General features: G+C 47.1%; 3 protein-coding genes across 4 annotated transcripts; 2 read left to right on the top strand and 1 right to left on the bottom strand.

The window, feature by feature from the left end:
- The first annotated feature begins 21 nt into the window (after positions 1-21).
- Positions 22-4,442, top strand: EBNA1BP2 (EBNA1 binding protein 2). The gene is made up of 9 exons (XM_027900661.1): positions 22-117; positions 198-281; positions 398-555; positions 1,137-1,260; positions 2,457-2,546; positions 2,784-2,859; positions 3,107-3,197; positions 3,511-3,682; positions 4,005-4,442. The coding sequence occupies exons 1-9, from the start codon at positions 34-36 to the stop codon at positions 4,053-4,055; spliced, it is 930 nt and encodes a 309-aa protein (XP_027756462.1). The 5' UTR covers positions 22-33; the 3' UTR covers positions 4,056-4,442.
- A 62-nt stretch (positions 4,443-4,504) lies between these two features.
- Positions 4,505-7,393, bottom strand: FAM183A (family with sequence similarity 183 member A). Its single transcript, XM_027900662.1, has 4 exons — positions 7,238-7,393; positions 6,490-6,549; positions 5,830-5,933; positions 4,505-4,798 (listed from the first exon to the last, which is right to left on the bottom strand). The coding sequence occupies exons 1-4, from the start codon at positions 7,368-7,370 to the stop codon at positions 4,733-4,735; spliced, it is 363 nt and encodes a 120-aa protein (XP_027756463.1). The 5' UTR covers positions 7,371-7,393; the 3' UTR covers positions 4,505-4,732.
- Positions 7,385-13,835, top strand: PIF1 (PIF1 5'-to-3' DNA helicase). 2 transcript variants are annotated; one of them, XM_027900660.1, is made up of 12 exons: positions 7,385-8,027; positions 8,129-8,234; positions 8,312-8,437; positions 8,533-8,686; positions 9,230-9,344; positions 9,419-9,525; positions 9,936-10,075; positions 10,751-10,857; positions 11,402-11,489; positions 12,032-12,177; positions 13,148-13,339; positions 13,680-13,835. In XM_027900660.1, the coding sequence occupies exons 1-12, from the start codon at positions 7,542-7,544 to the stop codon at positions 13,734-13,736; spliced, it is 1,824 nt and encodes a 607-aa protein (XP_027756461.1). In that variant the 5' UTR covers positions 7,385-7,541; the 3' UTR covers positions 13,737-13,835. The 2 variants fall into 2 exon arrangements, with proteins under 2 accessions (XP_027756461.1, XP_027756460.1); XM_027900659.1 differs by having other exon boundaries at positions 8,509-8,686.
- Positions 13,836-14,811: the final 976 nt, after the last annotated feature.

Genomic DNA, 14,811 nt, shown 5'->3' with positions numbered 1-14,811 from the left:
GCGGCCACGCGGGAGGAAGGGGCGGGCGCGGAGATGGCGATGGCGGAGATGGCGTGGAGCGGGTCCCTCTCGGACTCCGGGTCGGACTCCGAGGACTCCTCGCTCTCGGACTCGGAGGTGAGAGCGGGGCCGCGGAGGGGCGGGCGGCGGGGCCTCCCTCCCGCGGCAGCCGCGGCCTGACCGTGCCCGTCTCACAGCTCCAGGAGGCCTTCGCCAGGGGGCAGCTGAAGCCGGGGCTCAACGTGGTGCTGGAGGAGCGGCCGAAGCGGCGCAACGACACGGTGAGCGGGGCCGCGGGCCGTGAGGGGCTGCCCCGGGAGCTCCTCCGGGGAGCCGGCCGCGGCGTGGCCCGAGCCCGAGCCGTGCGGGGCCGTGCCGAGCCGTGCCTCTCTCGCAGGACGGCCTGAAGCAGTGCCTGGCCGAGTTCGGGAAGCAGCTCGCGTGGGTGGAAAGGCTGGACGTGACCCTGGGCCCCGTCGCGGACCCCGTCGCCCAGAGCGCTACTAGCACAGATGCTGTTGACCCCGAGAATGATTTCCAGAGAGAGATGAGCTTGTAAGTGTCGAAAAAGAGGTTTCGTGTAGGGTCTCAGCGTGCTGCTGCTGCTGCGTGCTTGTAGTTGTGTTTCACCCGTGTGCTGCAGGGTGCCTGTCGCTGGCACTCTTGGGCCATGTTATTTAGGATTTGATGGCTCTGAATGTTTTCCAAAAATAACTACAAATTAGTGCTAGGATATTTACTTTGCCTTGTGACTGCAAATGTATCATTTCCCTCCTCCCAGCAGAATTCCATCCTTTGCTGAAAAGCATGTTTTAAAAGTGCCTTGGTAGCAGCACTGAGTCTGTAATACAAGACACTGATTTTTCTTTGTGGGTTTGTTTTGGTGTTCTTATAGTTCTTTTGTTTTGCTCTGCCTTTTATATTCCAACATATTAAACTGTAACTGGCAATAAATGCATACTGCTTTCAGTAGCACTGTATGTGCACAGAACGTCGATATAATTCTAGAGCAGTGCTTGTCAGATCCCAGTATCGCCTACCTGGTGTGTTCAGAGTTTCTCTCGGTGCCGTGAGGTGCCTGACACGCAGCGACAGAGCTGGGGCAGTGACAGAGGTGGTGCTGTGCTCTCTCCCAGCTACCGGCAGGCTCAGGCAGCCGTCCTGGAAGCCCTTCCTAGACTGCGGAAGCTCCAGGTTCCGACCAGGAGGCCGGACGATTACTTTGCAGAGATGGCCAAATCGGACCAACAGATGCAGAAGGTATGTGCAATGAGTGTCTTTCTTTCTTGTGTGATGTGTTGGTTTTGTCCCTGTGTTAGGATGTTCCAAATTTTGTTTGTGACAGGAGATTTCTTTCTGTTCAGGTGTTTCAGTGCAGTGTGGGCATTTCTGTAACAGGTTAGAACAGGAATTAGAAAAGCACCATTTATACTTTGTCCTGCATGTGTTTAATATTAAAATAGAGAATTTTTCTAAGTATGAGTAATTGTAAAGTTGGCTGTGTTTTTGCTCTTTGTCATAAGACTTGCAGTTGACTGTGTCTTTTATGCAATCCTTTTTTTCATATTTATCACCCTTTGTTTATAGTCAGTGTGTTCTGGTTTTCGGTGATTTTAGACTGTCTGTTATTGAATGAGTCTGTCTTGGATAGGAAGTCAGATTTGTGTAGGAAATAAGATTCTGATGAACTTGGGTTTTACTGTAGTCTTTGCTCAAAATGGAACTCTGTTTTTTGTTTTAGATTTGGAAAAAAGACTACATTGTGTAAGTTAAAAAAACATGAGTCTAATTTGGAGATTCATATATGACTTATTTTGGTGTTTGATAGAACCCTTCTAGAGAAGATGAAGAGTAATAAGTAGTTTGTGCTGAGGCTTAAGTCAATTCTGCACGTTACTGTTCCTTTCTTTTGCTGACTTTGTCTAAAGAGCAGAGTTTTTATCTCCTAGTGGAGTCACAGACTGAATCCAGAAGATCTGTGTTGAAATCCTTGTAATCCTTTGTAATGTGGCATCTTTATAAAAATGTGACCAAGGAGGGAATGGAAAAGATGTTTTCTATGGCACAGGATTATTAACTCTTCTTCAGTGCTTTATTTTTAGTAATGACAAGACAGAAACTGTCAAGTCTTCTTCATGCACCCGAATGGGCTGACAAGAAAATCTCGGTTCCATTAGAGCCCATTATAAGGCTTTGTCTTGTCTCTTTTTGAGTACTGTCTTTTTAACCAGGTTTTGGCTGCACATCAGTGCAGGAGTTTCTGTAATAACTGGTTTAGCCTTGATCTGAAAGGACATTGTGCCTTATAAGCGTGATCTGATTGAGAGATGTTTTCTTTTTTACACTCCATATATTTAGTTCACAAATACTGACTTTTGGACTGTTAAGCAATCAAAAAATTCTCTTATTTTCTTTTGTGTTACTCATAAATTTTGTTCTTTCTATTCCCTAATAAGATTCGGCAGAAGCTTAAGAGTAAACAGGAAGCAATGGAAAGGTCTGAGAAAGCGAAACAGCTCCGTGCAATGAGAAAATATGGCAAGAAGGTGAGGAACTACAAAAGGGAGCTACAATCTGTGACAAGAATGTAGAGCCTGAGTGAGCAGCTTGGAAAGTGAGACCACCAGAGTCTGGCTGAAGTATATAGAATTTGGCTAGTCTTCTGTCTAGCTGCTCTGAAGGAAAAGAGAGCTCAAGATAGGATACCTTAAAAAATAGCTTAAAAAAAAAAAAGTATGGGATACTACAAAAGAACAACACTAACATTCTTCTTCTGATCACAGGTGCAAACTGAGATTCTGCAGAGGAGACAGAAGGAGAAAAAAGATATGTTGAATGCAGTCAAGAAATACCAGAAAGGTAAAGTCAACTTGACGAAGGGAGCAAACGTGTGATGGCAGCAGTGGTGTGTGAGCAGTGTAAGACAGTGTGATGGGTGGTCACTACATCTGTAGTTCTGGGCCTTGAGCTTGGGAGGCTGCTGTGCAAAAAGAACAACGTGCCAGTGCCAGTGAAAAGCCTCCCAAGTAGCTGTTCTGAGGTGACTTGTTGCTATTACTTGCTTAGACTTTGTTTTTTCTGAGCTGTGATGTCTTCGCTCTTGCAGGTCTGTCTGACAAGCTGGACTTTCTAGATGACGACCAGACATCGTCTCAGGGGAATAAAAAAGGCAGTGCAAGTCAACGGACAAAGAAAGGGTGAGGCTGCAAATGAAAGATATTTAAACACAGAATGTCTGATTGTTCTCTGTCTTTTTAGGGGATAATTTTGGGAACGTGAAAGCTGTCCTGATGAGTGTTTGTTAAATGAGTCGAAGGTGGTTTTCTGTTCCTAGAGAGAAAGAAAACTGGCCAGAAAGGCATGGAGACTGAAGTGTGCTAATTTCTACAACTTTATTGTGGGGGAAAAGGTTTATGATGGCTGTTGGGAGTCTCATCAGCACATACCTGTGCCTTGAGAGCTTCCTGAGAAAAGGAATGTAGGCAGTGATGCTGTTTGGTTGTTTTTCAGACCAAATGCCAAAAGAAGATACAAAAATCAGAAGTTTGGTTTTGGTGGGAAGAAGAAGGGCTCGAAGTGGAACACAAAGGAAAGTTTTAATGATGTATCTAGCTTCCAGTCAAAAGTGGCTCACAGCAAAGGCCCAGGAAAAGCAAGAAAAGGAGGAAAAAAAGCCCTCAATGTAAGTAAAATGTTGTATGCAAATGCTTGGGGTTGGCTGAGAAGCCAGCCCTCATCTGGGAGGGAGAGCTGGGTACATGATGGGTGCCTCCAGCATCAGGAAGTGATAATGCCTGTCTTTGGGAGCTGAGCATAATTGGGCTGCTGACAGAGCTGAGAACAGTGGTTTGGTATCAGCAGGGAAATGAGTAGGGGAGTTAACACTACTTGCTACCCATGTGCCAAAACCTCCCTCTCCACATGTACTGCCAAATACCCTCCCCAAGCTGTAGAAATAGAACAAATATTGAGAACATGAAAATAAAGATCTGACTCTGTTGCAGAAGAGACCTGGAAAGAGAGCAAGGCAGAAAATGAAGAACCGAGCGCGCTAAGAGGACTGTGCTTCCCGCTGGGGTTCTTGAGTGTCTGTGTGTTGCAAGCTGTGCTTCTGCTGTCATCAAGCAGCTAACCCTGGAGCAAGCTGGATGCTTCCAAGAGGTGTGGAAAAGAGTCAGTGGAAACTAGTGCCTTATCACTAATTTCTTCTTACTGTTTTGTCGAAGGATTGTTTTCTACGTAAACCTTTGGTGTGTGAATGCATTAAATGGTTTGCACAGAACTGCGTGTAACTCATGTTTAGCTGTTTTATGAGTGGCAGCTGGAGCCTGCCCTTTGCACCCTTCATTCTGACAGCTTTTTTCACCACTACTGCTGATGTGAAGTTGGAGACCTTGAGTTCTGGGCCATGTTGTCAAAATGAGAAGTCTGAAGCCTGTCAAGATGTTAGAGTGGTTTTTTAGACTACTTATGTAGATGGGTTTAGAAACAGCAGTGAGACAAATACAGCAGTCTTAAAAGTTTATTTCTGTCAGTGTTGTCAGGCTGCAAATCTGGATAGGCTGAGGTTCTCTCTTCCCTTTTTTATTGTCTCTTATTAGAAATCTACCAGACTCGCGTATTAATAAGCAGGTCTAACACATTAGATGTCGTCAGTGTCTTTCTGAGTTTATAGCTTTCCCCCTCTACTACTGAAGATTCTTTCCTCCTCCCCATGCCCCAGGGCAGCCATTTATGTAGTGAACTCGGTTTTCCGGCGTGGGAAGTGGAGTCTGCAGTCGTTACGGTCCACAGGAATCTGGGAAAGAAAAATGACAAATAGTCATGGGCTTTTACTAAAATTGGTAGTAGCAGTCCCTCCTGGGAAGAGGGATGCTTGGTGTTCTTGCTGCTGACAAATGTCCAAGTGAAAAACATCAGGGTACCACCATACTGTTCACTGCTTTGTTATGGTAGGACCTGGTGAAAAAGGCAAGATTAACAAATTAAAGAGCATTATGAGCCCTGACTCTGTAAATTGAGCTTGCTTCCCTTCATGCACATTTAGTTGCCTCTTCCCTGCCAGTCTAATCCTGCCAGCACTATCTTAACACCATAAAGCCCAGCTGGCATATCTGCCTCTACCCTTGTCAGGAGTAACTAGTTTCCTTGATGTGTAATATGAAAAGTTGAGGAAAACTATCTAATTTTCTTATTTATTTCAGTTTTCTTTGTAATTAATCAGATCCTCACTTGCCTTTCTCAAAATACTAATGTATAAAGTCAGTCATCATCACAGCTGTTTGTTTGTCAGGTATGATTGATGTCTCAGCTTGTTAATCCTACTTCCTTACCTCCTATTTAGTCACGCTTCCCCAGATGAATCCTCACTGGCGTATCTGCCCTGGGTATACTCAGATGATTATTAATTTCACGGTTCTGCTTCCACTTTGTTTGAAGGATACTGTGCAGCAGCAGATTTCTTTTCACAGTACTTAGGTATATCACTTCACATTGCTCACCACACCATTTCTCATGGCTGAAGGCTTTAGTAAACAGTGAGTACACACATGGCATTTGACACTGTGCTGGGGGTTGACTGTCACTGTACGCATTTTGCATTCAGGTTTCTTTGGGGAAGGCTGCTGTTTCTGTGTTCACAAGCCTATGCCAGTGTGAAGAGTCATCTTAGGTCTAAGTTTTAAAAACTGGTTATGAACATCTCTGCTCGCTCCTAATCATTCCTGTTTTCCTTTGTCACAAGTTATTTTCTTGTGTGACTGTATTTCAGTGATGGGCTAAACACCTCTGAATCCTGCAAAGAGCTGAGTCCTTAAGCGCCCTACTCACCAGAGGTGTTGTGTTCCAGCCAATTTCTTGGCTTTCAGTTTGTGGCTCTGGATATTTCTTTCTTGGCTCCAGCGCTGCGCGGTGAAAAAGTTTCAGGAACTCATCTGTTGGTTTAAGAGACACAAATATAAATGAAAGAAAGTATTTAAAAATTTAAAAATCGCTCACCTGTGGATGTGTGTTAGAATTGGGACAACTTAAAGCTGTCCTAGCAATAGCAAGAAAGCCAAGGATAGAAGCAACCTCTGTGCTTCTGTGAATTACACTGTCAGAGAATGCAGGGGGACATTTCTACTTCAATATTCCTGGTGCAGTTTCAAGATTTGCCTGGTGATATTGTCGTGTTAATTCTTACCTGAGCATTAAGGTTTTTGGACAAAATTAGCATGTTAGAAATAAGGGAGCAGCTGCTGTAATGAATGCAAACTTTTGCTGATAATGGAAAGTAATGGGAAAAAGCTTTAAAGTGGAAAAAAAGCTGGTTTACATTTAACAAAAATCGTGAATGAGTTTTAATTTTTTTATATGACCACAGAGGTGTTTCCACAGACATGATACTTTAGACTGATTTGTATTATTAAATCTTATTTATTAGTAATTTTCTTAAGTAATTTTGAAAAAAAAACAAAACAACAAAATTTTTTTTCAGAGATTTCTTACCATCTGTTGGCTCATCTATATTGTCATGCCAAGACATTGGCTTCCTGGTGACTGTGTGAACTGGAAAGAAATGATGGAGGTGAATAATGTGAATTTAGCATCACAGCCAGGTACAGAATATGTACCATTGCACATGTTCTTTTTGGTTATTCCCCAGTGTGGACCCAGCTACTTCACTAAGGCTGTAAAGGAAGAACGGTATGCAAATAGCAGAAAATCAGTTAGAAATACTGATTAATGGCAATTTCCTAGGAAGGCTTAAGCATGCTAAAGGCCCTTCTGCTGGATGCTGCCTGTGTTCACCACACTAAAGTCCCACCCCACACAAGCGGTGGCCTGTGAATGTCAAGTCTCAGGAAATTATTTTCCTTTGTTTTTTGTTTCACTGTAAAAGCTAGACCTGAATTAATCTCCCATCACCTGTCTGTGCCAGCACAGACTGTGATATTCTGTGGCTCTGAACTGGCAGGTAGAAGGTCCCAGGGGCTGAAGGAACACGGTGTAGTGTTTGGGCTCTCTACCCCATCTTAGCCCGGTGTTTGCTCAGGATTTGCAGGTTCCACATCCTGAATAGCTGCCTCGCTTCTCCAGCGTTACTAAAGGCTATCCGGGGGATGTCTCCTTGCTGCCTCTGAGCGTGCAGACCGGCTCCTCAGGCGAAAGAAAGGCCCACCGGCTGCCCCTTCCAGCTCTCCCCCTCTGCCATTCCTGCGTGCAGCTGAGCGCTGCGGGCCCGCCCCCGCCTCACCGGGTTGGAGCGGGTTCACGGTGTACTGCGTGTAGAGCCTTTGGTGCTGCATCTCCTTGTGTACCCGCTCGCTCAGGAGCCGGTCGAGCTGCACCGCGTCAGGCCTCTCCCGCTGCCCGCCGCGGGCGGCCATGGCCGTGCCGGCCCCGCGTCCCGCTGCCTGGCAACGCCTGACGCGGAGGGGCTAGCGGGGCCGCCCATTGGCCCGCTCGTCTCCCTGCCTCCCATTGGCTGCCGCTTTAAATCCCCGCGGGCGCCGATTGGCGGCGGCGCACGCGGCGTGTTCAAAACGGCCGGCGCGGCGATGGCGGCCGCCCAGTTGCGCTGCACGGCGGCCGTGGAGGAGCCGCTGCCGGGGGGCTGCGCCCCGCGCCGCCGCGTCCTGCGGGCCGCCACCGTGCTGCTGGGCCGCAACGAGCTGCGCCAGCCCGTGCTGCGGGTGGAGGGCGGCAGCGGCGCGGCGGCCGCGGTGCTGAGCTTCGCGCTGAGCGGGGACGGCGTGCGGCTCTTCACGCGGTTCGCGGGCGAGGGGCGGGCGGCGGTGCGGGTGGGTCCGGGCGGCGCGCAGGTCCTGCTCTCCGACTGCCCCCCGGACGCGCTGCGCCGCTTCCTCCGCCTCCTGCGCCTCAAGGTGGCCGCAGGCTCGCGGGGCCCGACGCGGCCCCCGCGCCTGCTGGAGAGGCCGCCGGCGTCCTTCGCCGTGATCAGCCCGGTGCAAGAGCGGGACCTGCTGCTCAACCCCGGCCCCCGCCGCGGCTGCGGGGACGGGCGTGGGGAGCGCCCCGCCGAGGTGAGTCCCGGGGCGAGGGGCGGTTCCGGTGTCGGCCCCTGGGTGTGGGCGCTGCCCTCACAGCGCACCTCTGTCTGTCTGTCTGTCTGTCTGTCCCGCAGGTGCCCCGTGCCGAGAGGCGGCCCCCGGCGCGGCTCTCGGCGGAGCAGGAGGCGGTGCTGGGAGCCGTGCGGAGCGGCAAGAGCATCTTCTTCACCGGCTGCGCAGGTGAGGGCGCCCGGCGGCTCTCGCCGGGGAAAGCCCTCGGGCTTCGCCGTTGACCTCTTGCTTCTCCCCTCTCGAAGGGACTGGGAAGTCGTTCCTGCTGAAGAGGATCGTGGGGTCCCTCCCTCCGAACATCACCTATGCCACAGCCAGCACAGGAGTGGCCGCTTGCCACATCGGTGGCACAACTCTCCATGCCTTTGCAGGTAATGCCTGCCCAGCAGTGAAGAGCTGGGAGCCTTCACTCCCTTCCCAATGAATCAGGACCTCCCCAAAACTTTGCTTTCTTCTCCCCCACCAGGGATCGGCTCTGGGAAGGCACCGTTGGAACAGTGCATTCAGCTGGCGGAGAGGCCGGGGGTGCGCCAGCACTGGCTGGCCTGCCAGCACCTGATTATCGATGAGATCTCAATGGTGGATGGAAAGTTCTTTGACAGGCTGGAGGCAGTGGCAAGGTAAGCAAATGTCAGGTCAAACAACCTACTGAAATGAATTTCCCCAAGTTTTCAGACTGCTTCCTTCCTCTGGTTTTGTGAATGGATGCAAGGCAGCTGCTGTCATAGGACCATTAGGAAGCATGGAACCATAGCATCTGGGCAGATCTTTATCATGAGATCGGTTTTGATCATGTCCCCTCCTCACTCACAGCTGTGGCTGTTCAGGTTGCTCTTTCCATCTCCTGAGCTAAGTGTTGTCTGTAGAGCTGAGTCCAGAATACAGATGTTCCCAGGTGTAGTTCTCTCTTGCAGAGAGAAGTAGCTGTAATTCAACAGCCACCAAAGAAAGACTGGTAAGGGGTGGGCAGGCAGAGAAAATTTCGTGTCTTGTAAGAGCATTGCTTAATTATTTGAGCTCTTCTGATTCAGTTGAGGATAAACATCTTTTACTGCAGTTGGTGTATGTTTGAATATACTGATAGATTAAGAAGTAACTTCTGAGACCTAACTATGTCCAAGTTCTGGAGGACATTCAAAACTTATCTCTTCTATCCCTTTCAGGGCAGTCAGAAAACGGGATGAGCCTTTTGGGGGAATTCAGCTAATCATCTGTGGGGACTTCTTGCAGCTACCTCCAGTCTGCAAGGCTAATGAAGAAACCAAGTTCTGCTTCCAGGTACAAAACTGTCCCTAAACTCATCCTCATACTTCAAGTCTGCCTCTTTCTTCACCAGAGAATGATTTTTCCAGGCAAAAAGCTGGAGGAAATGTATCCACATAAACATGGAGCTGACTGAAGTGCGACGACAGACTGACAAGACCTTTGTCTCCCTCCTAAGTGCAATCCGTTTAGGCAGGTGAGGAGAAACTCATCTCTTTGTAATCTCTGCTCCCCACCTATGGAGCAGAAGAAAGAGCAGTTTGTCACTTTTCTGGGCTCTGTCAGGAACGTGCAGCTGGGGGCAAAAGCTATAAATGCTTTAGTTAATGTAGGCAGATTTCATATATCCTGCTCTGGTAAGGAAGGACACTCTCTAGGATTCCTCTTTAATTTCTGTGAGTTAATTCAGTGGATCCTGAGCTGGCAGTGGCCAGGGCAGAGCTAGGGCACACACTGGCACTGCTCTCCAACTTTTATATATCTTTCTCTGTCTTCTGTCTGGAGGCCTGCAGCTCGCACAGACTGATCCAGCTGTGTGAAGGTTACTGCTGCTCAAGAGCTGTTTCTGATCACTTTGAAGAATAACTCCCTTTTCCTGGTGGCCAGGTGCACAGAGGAGGTTACCAGGCAGCTGATGCAGACGGCTACCAACAGGTCTGAGCGTGATGGGATCCTGGCTACACGGCTCTGCACCCACAAAGATGATGTCGAAATAACTAATGAGAGACGCTTGCAGCAGCTACCAGGTGAACTCCCTGGAGGAAACTGCTGACTCTGGGGCTGAGCTCTGAGTGGATGCAACGGGGATACCCTGGTGTCAGGAGGAACTGGTGTTCTGTCATGCACAGCAGCACCAGTTGAAGCTGTGTGTGTTGGAGTTGGGTACCTAGGGAAAAACTTCAGTTTTGTGCTTAAATATTCAGTGTCACTTCTTGGTGTGTAACAGACAAGCCAAGCTTGTTGTTTGCTGTGAGGTAAGGTGGGGTCGTTTATTGCCTCCACATCCCTGATTTTCTTTCTCTAGCATCTTAGGCAGTGCTCTATCCAGTCATGACTTAAGGGCTATCTCTACTTCTGTCCCCCCTTTCTGGCCCTTGGGTTCTTCCTTAGTCTGCTTTAGAGATCTGGTGTTGGCAGCAAGTGAAACTGGTCATATGCTCAAAATGCTGACTGCTCAGTTCTTATTTACTGCTGGCTTTTGATTCCTGTGCCTTTTCATGCTCTGGGAGTTCTGTTGGGAAGCGAGGCAATAGTGAGCTCTCTGCTGTTAGATGTGACAAGGTTTGTGTGAAGATGTCCTAGCAGCAGAGCAGAATGGATGTTGAAAGAGGAACTGATGTTAGAAATAAATGCTGAGCCTCCTGCCATACTGTGTGTAATATGTTCAACAGCTGCAATTTATGTATTTCTTTCCTTAACAGGAGAAGTGCACACGTTTGAGGCTTTGGACAGTGACCCAATGCTAGTGAAGTTAATTGATGCTCAGTGTCCTGTGGGTGGTAGAGTTGAGCTAAAGGTTGGAGCTCAGGTAAGTGTGTGTGTGATAGAACAGCAGATCAAATGGTATAAGAAAGAATAAAGGAAAATCAGATAAATATATAGAGCAGATTAACATACAGAATGCAGATTCAATATAGAATGTCTATGCCAGGCCAACAGAATATTCTATTCCAATCTTTTATATCTTTTCTGCTTGGAATCTTATCCAGGCAGAGAATGAGTTTGATTTGAGTGCAGTCCATGTCTTGGGTACAATGGTGATTGCTGTGACTTTTACACACTTTTCCAATCAGGTTTAGAAGCTTTCAGCAGCAGAGAGCACAGGCAGCTCATAGCTGTGGACAGAAGCAGCTCAAGTGAAGTGTTCAATACTGTAAAATAGTTGGGAATCCCAGAAAGGAAAGGCTGTGAAATAATTTCAGTTGGAGATGGTGCTCTGTCCTGCAATAGGCAGGATAGGATGATGCCATATCAGCCTGATGTGCTTATGCTTCCTGGAAAGAAGTTTAGCTGCAGGTGGCTGAACAGGCTGTAAATCCAGGGCACTGAAGGATTTTTCTTTTTCTCTGTAGGTGATGCTAGCGAAGAATCTGGATGTGTCCCAAGGGCTGGTGAATGGGGCACGAGGCGTTGTTGTAGGATTTGAAAGTGAACAGAAGGGTAAGTAAGCTCCTTGATCTCTTGCTGAAGGAAGAGGGAAAAATAACAAAACAGTTTTTCATTGATGGCTGATGACTTTTCAACTTTGTTTGCTGCCTGGTAAGACTAATTTGAGGGAAAACAGGGAGGAGATCTCTGCAGGCTTGGGGCTCTCACCAGCTGTGATGTCATGCACTGCATCAAGCTGTAGCTATCTATGGGCCTCTTGTGTTTGCTTTTCTGTATTGTCTAGATGTGGGTGCTCATTTGCATTTCCTGTTTGTTTCGCTCAAGTGAGTTTTTGTTTGTTTTTTTTTCTCAAAGAATAATGTTCTGCTACCTGCAATGTGTATTTTTCTCTGCATCTCAACTGATAAGTTATGTGACTTTAATTCTCCTGCCTTAAGTAGGAGCCAAACATCATTTCAGTACACGCTATTTACTGTCTGTGGGTTTAGGTTTGGTTTAGGAGAGAAGAAAAGTGTTCTTATGAAGTTGCTGGCTTCCTGGTTGTTGAGTGTCAGGAATACATCCCTGTTTCTCTCCTGCTCCCATTCCTACAGGGCTGCCTAAGGTGAGGTTTCTCTGTGGGGTCACACAGGTCATAAGAATGGAGAAATGGGTCTTCAAAGGACCATCAGGAGTTCACCTGAGTCGTCAACAGCTGCCTTTAAAATTGGCATGGGCCATTTCCATTCACAAGAGTCAGGTGGGTGTTCTTATACAGCAGTCTAGAGACTTATACACCATCATAAGCCTTATTTCCTGGGTGACCTTGCATTGCTGGTAAAGCAGGAGGGAAAGCTGAAAGGCCCTTGCTGGGGGGAACTCCAGCATATGTGTGTTTAGCTTCACCTCTTCTGCTCAGGATGTCTGCCTATAAGGCCACAGACGGGGTAGATACACTGCTGGAGTTTCCATAGGGGGGCTGCCATCTGCACAGTTGGACTATAAATCAGCATTATTTACCACTGTGGGCTGATGAGAGCAGTGTTCCCTCGAGAGTCATCAGCACTAGTGACCCTGAAGTTTGCAGTGTAACTGAGGCAGCTGCCAGAGCCACAGCTGTGCTCTTTGGGCTGGACTTGCTCTTTGGTGGTGTGTGTTGGGGTTTTTTTTTCAATGTAACAGTATAACTTTCTCCAAGTTCCTTCCTTTCCAGAAGATTTCATACACTTTGATAAATACTGGTCTTAGAGACCTGTGAGTTTGTTCCCTTGCCACTGTTTAAACCAGGGCAGGCTGTAAGTTCTGCTGTGCCCAGGATAGCCCTGCAGACAGGGCTGGCCAGGCCTATCCCAAACTCTCTCTCTGGTCTGCCTGAGGACTGCTTGAGAATGGTGACTGCTCTTGTTAACTACTAGGAGTGAAACCAGCAGGATTTCTTTCCCTGCTGTGGTGATTAGATGGGATTTATGGAGTTTCCAGGTTCACTGGAGTTAGCTAGTAGATCCTACTATCTGCAAGCACTTTACTGACCGTGGAAAACTGCCTTTCCTTTCTGATTCTCATCTTTTAATCAGTTACACAGTAAAACAAAAGACTTTTTTTTTTTTTTTTTAAATCAAACAATCCTTACACCAAGGATGGTACCTTCGACAGACTCACAGGTTAGTGTTGGTAGAGCACAGCGTTCTTGCCTGTTTGTTCTGTAAGAGAGTTCTCTGTGTCTTTGGCAGGGCATGTCTTTAGACTGTGTGGAAATCTCCCTGGCTCGTGTCTTTGAAAGTGGGCAGGCCTATGTAGCCCTCTCCCGAGCCCGTAGCCTTGCAGGTCTCCGTGTTCTGGATTTTGACCCAAAAGTAGTGAGAGCTGATCCTTCTGTGCTGCAGTTCTACAGACATCTGAGGCGTCATCAGCTGCTGACCCAGGTAACGATAAACCTCATGCTGGCAAAGCCTGCTTTGTGCAACCAAGACGAGAGATGCTGGCACTGAGATGTTCCTTTTTCTTCCTAAGCAAGATCATTCAAATTAAAACTTGTAGTGGCAGGAGAGATGAAACTGCAGAGAGAGCACGTGGCGGGGCAGCTCTTGGTGGTAAAATATGTATGATAGTTTTGGGATTGTATAACAACACCTGGCCCTGGGGGTCAAAGGATAGACTGGGATTCTGTGGTCTTCCTCTTGCAGTAAGGAATGAATGGGAGGTAGGCACAATAGAAATCTGTTCCATTTCTTTTTTTTTTTAATTTCTTCTTTCTCCCCAAAGGATTCACCACGCACCTATTCAGATGCTGATGAGAAGGAGAACGTGAAACACAGCTGATAATGCTCTCCTGGTTTCTGTGGAGTGTCAGCACAGACTGCTGAGGTGCAGCGATCTTGCTGTTGAGTATATTTGATAACACAGGTAACGTCAAAGGACTTTTTTCTTCAAGTACACCACTGCTGTGAGATGAAAGGTGCCTGGATGGATTGGACCTGTTCACAGGAGCTGCTGACACAAGGGAAAGCAGTGATAAGTATCTGGAATACATACTTGATTCTTCTGCAAGCAAGGAGCTGGGTTATCATTTACAGCATGCTGGGGTGTTCCAGATGCTTGACACCAGGAGGCTTTGCAAAACTTCCTCCACAAGCAGAACTGCCAGTTAAACATTGCCTGTTATGCTGATACGTACCATTTTTATTTGTCTGTTGCATAAGATGTGATTTTTATTTTTTTAACTTTCTGAGAGGAGCTGGAGCTGTTTAAAAATAGGAGGAATTCCTACATCTTATACCTGTAACTATGGAACTACAAGAATTGTGAAGTTCTGTTGCTCCATAAGCAAGAAGGGGATGAGAGAAGATGAGTGCTGGTGAGAGTTCCTCTTGTTTAAACACATGAGAGTTGCTCCTGGATAAAACCTGTCTGACTAATAAGGTGGAAGTTATTGTGTGCAATAGGGAGTAATGGCTATGGACATGTGAAGTGAGCTGGAATGTCACCTGTTTCAGCAAAAGCAGAGAGGAGCAGAACTAATATACTGTCTCAATTAAGGAGAAGCTTTGGTCTTTGTGTTTTATCACTTTGCTTAAAGCTTAAGTAACTTGAATATTTTAAAATGTTTAACATAAAACTTGACACAGTCTCTTGCAGGGGAATGTCTCTAACAAAACCTCTGCTGTGTGAGTGAGTTGAAGGCCACTCCTTAAAGCCAGGAAAGGATGTTGACTAGCCAGTGGTTAATATAACAGAGAACAGATTTTGATGAGATTTCAAAGTGTATATTTTAAGTGAGGTTTGGTTTTTTTTTCTGGGCTTGAAAGGTAGAGTTTTGGAGGGAGTCATAGTAGGAGACAGAAGTGTGACTATTATTCATAGGGGTTCTTAATGTATCAGCACATTGTTTCTTCAA

The sequence above is a fragment of the Empidonax traillii genome, unplaced genomic scaffold, assembly GCF_003031625.1.
Source record: "Empidonax traillii isolate 1590-97213 ecotype Southwest subspecies unplaced genomic scaffold, ASM303162v1 scaffold745:size721762, whole genome shotgun sequence".
In the NCBI taxonomy this organism is placed as follows: domain Eukaryota; kingdom Metazoa; phylum Chordata; class Aves; order Passeriformes; family Tyrannidae; genus Empidonax; species Empidonax traillii.
The sequence above is the reverse complement of the archived record's forward strand: the minus strand, read 5'-3'. Positions and strand labels throughout refer to the sequence as shown.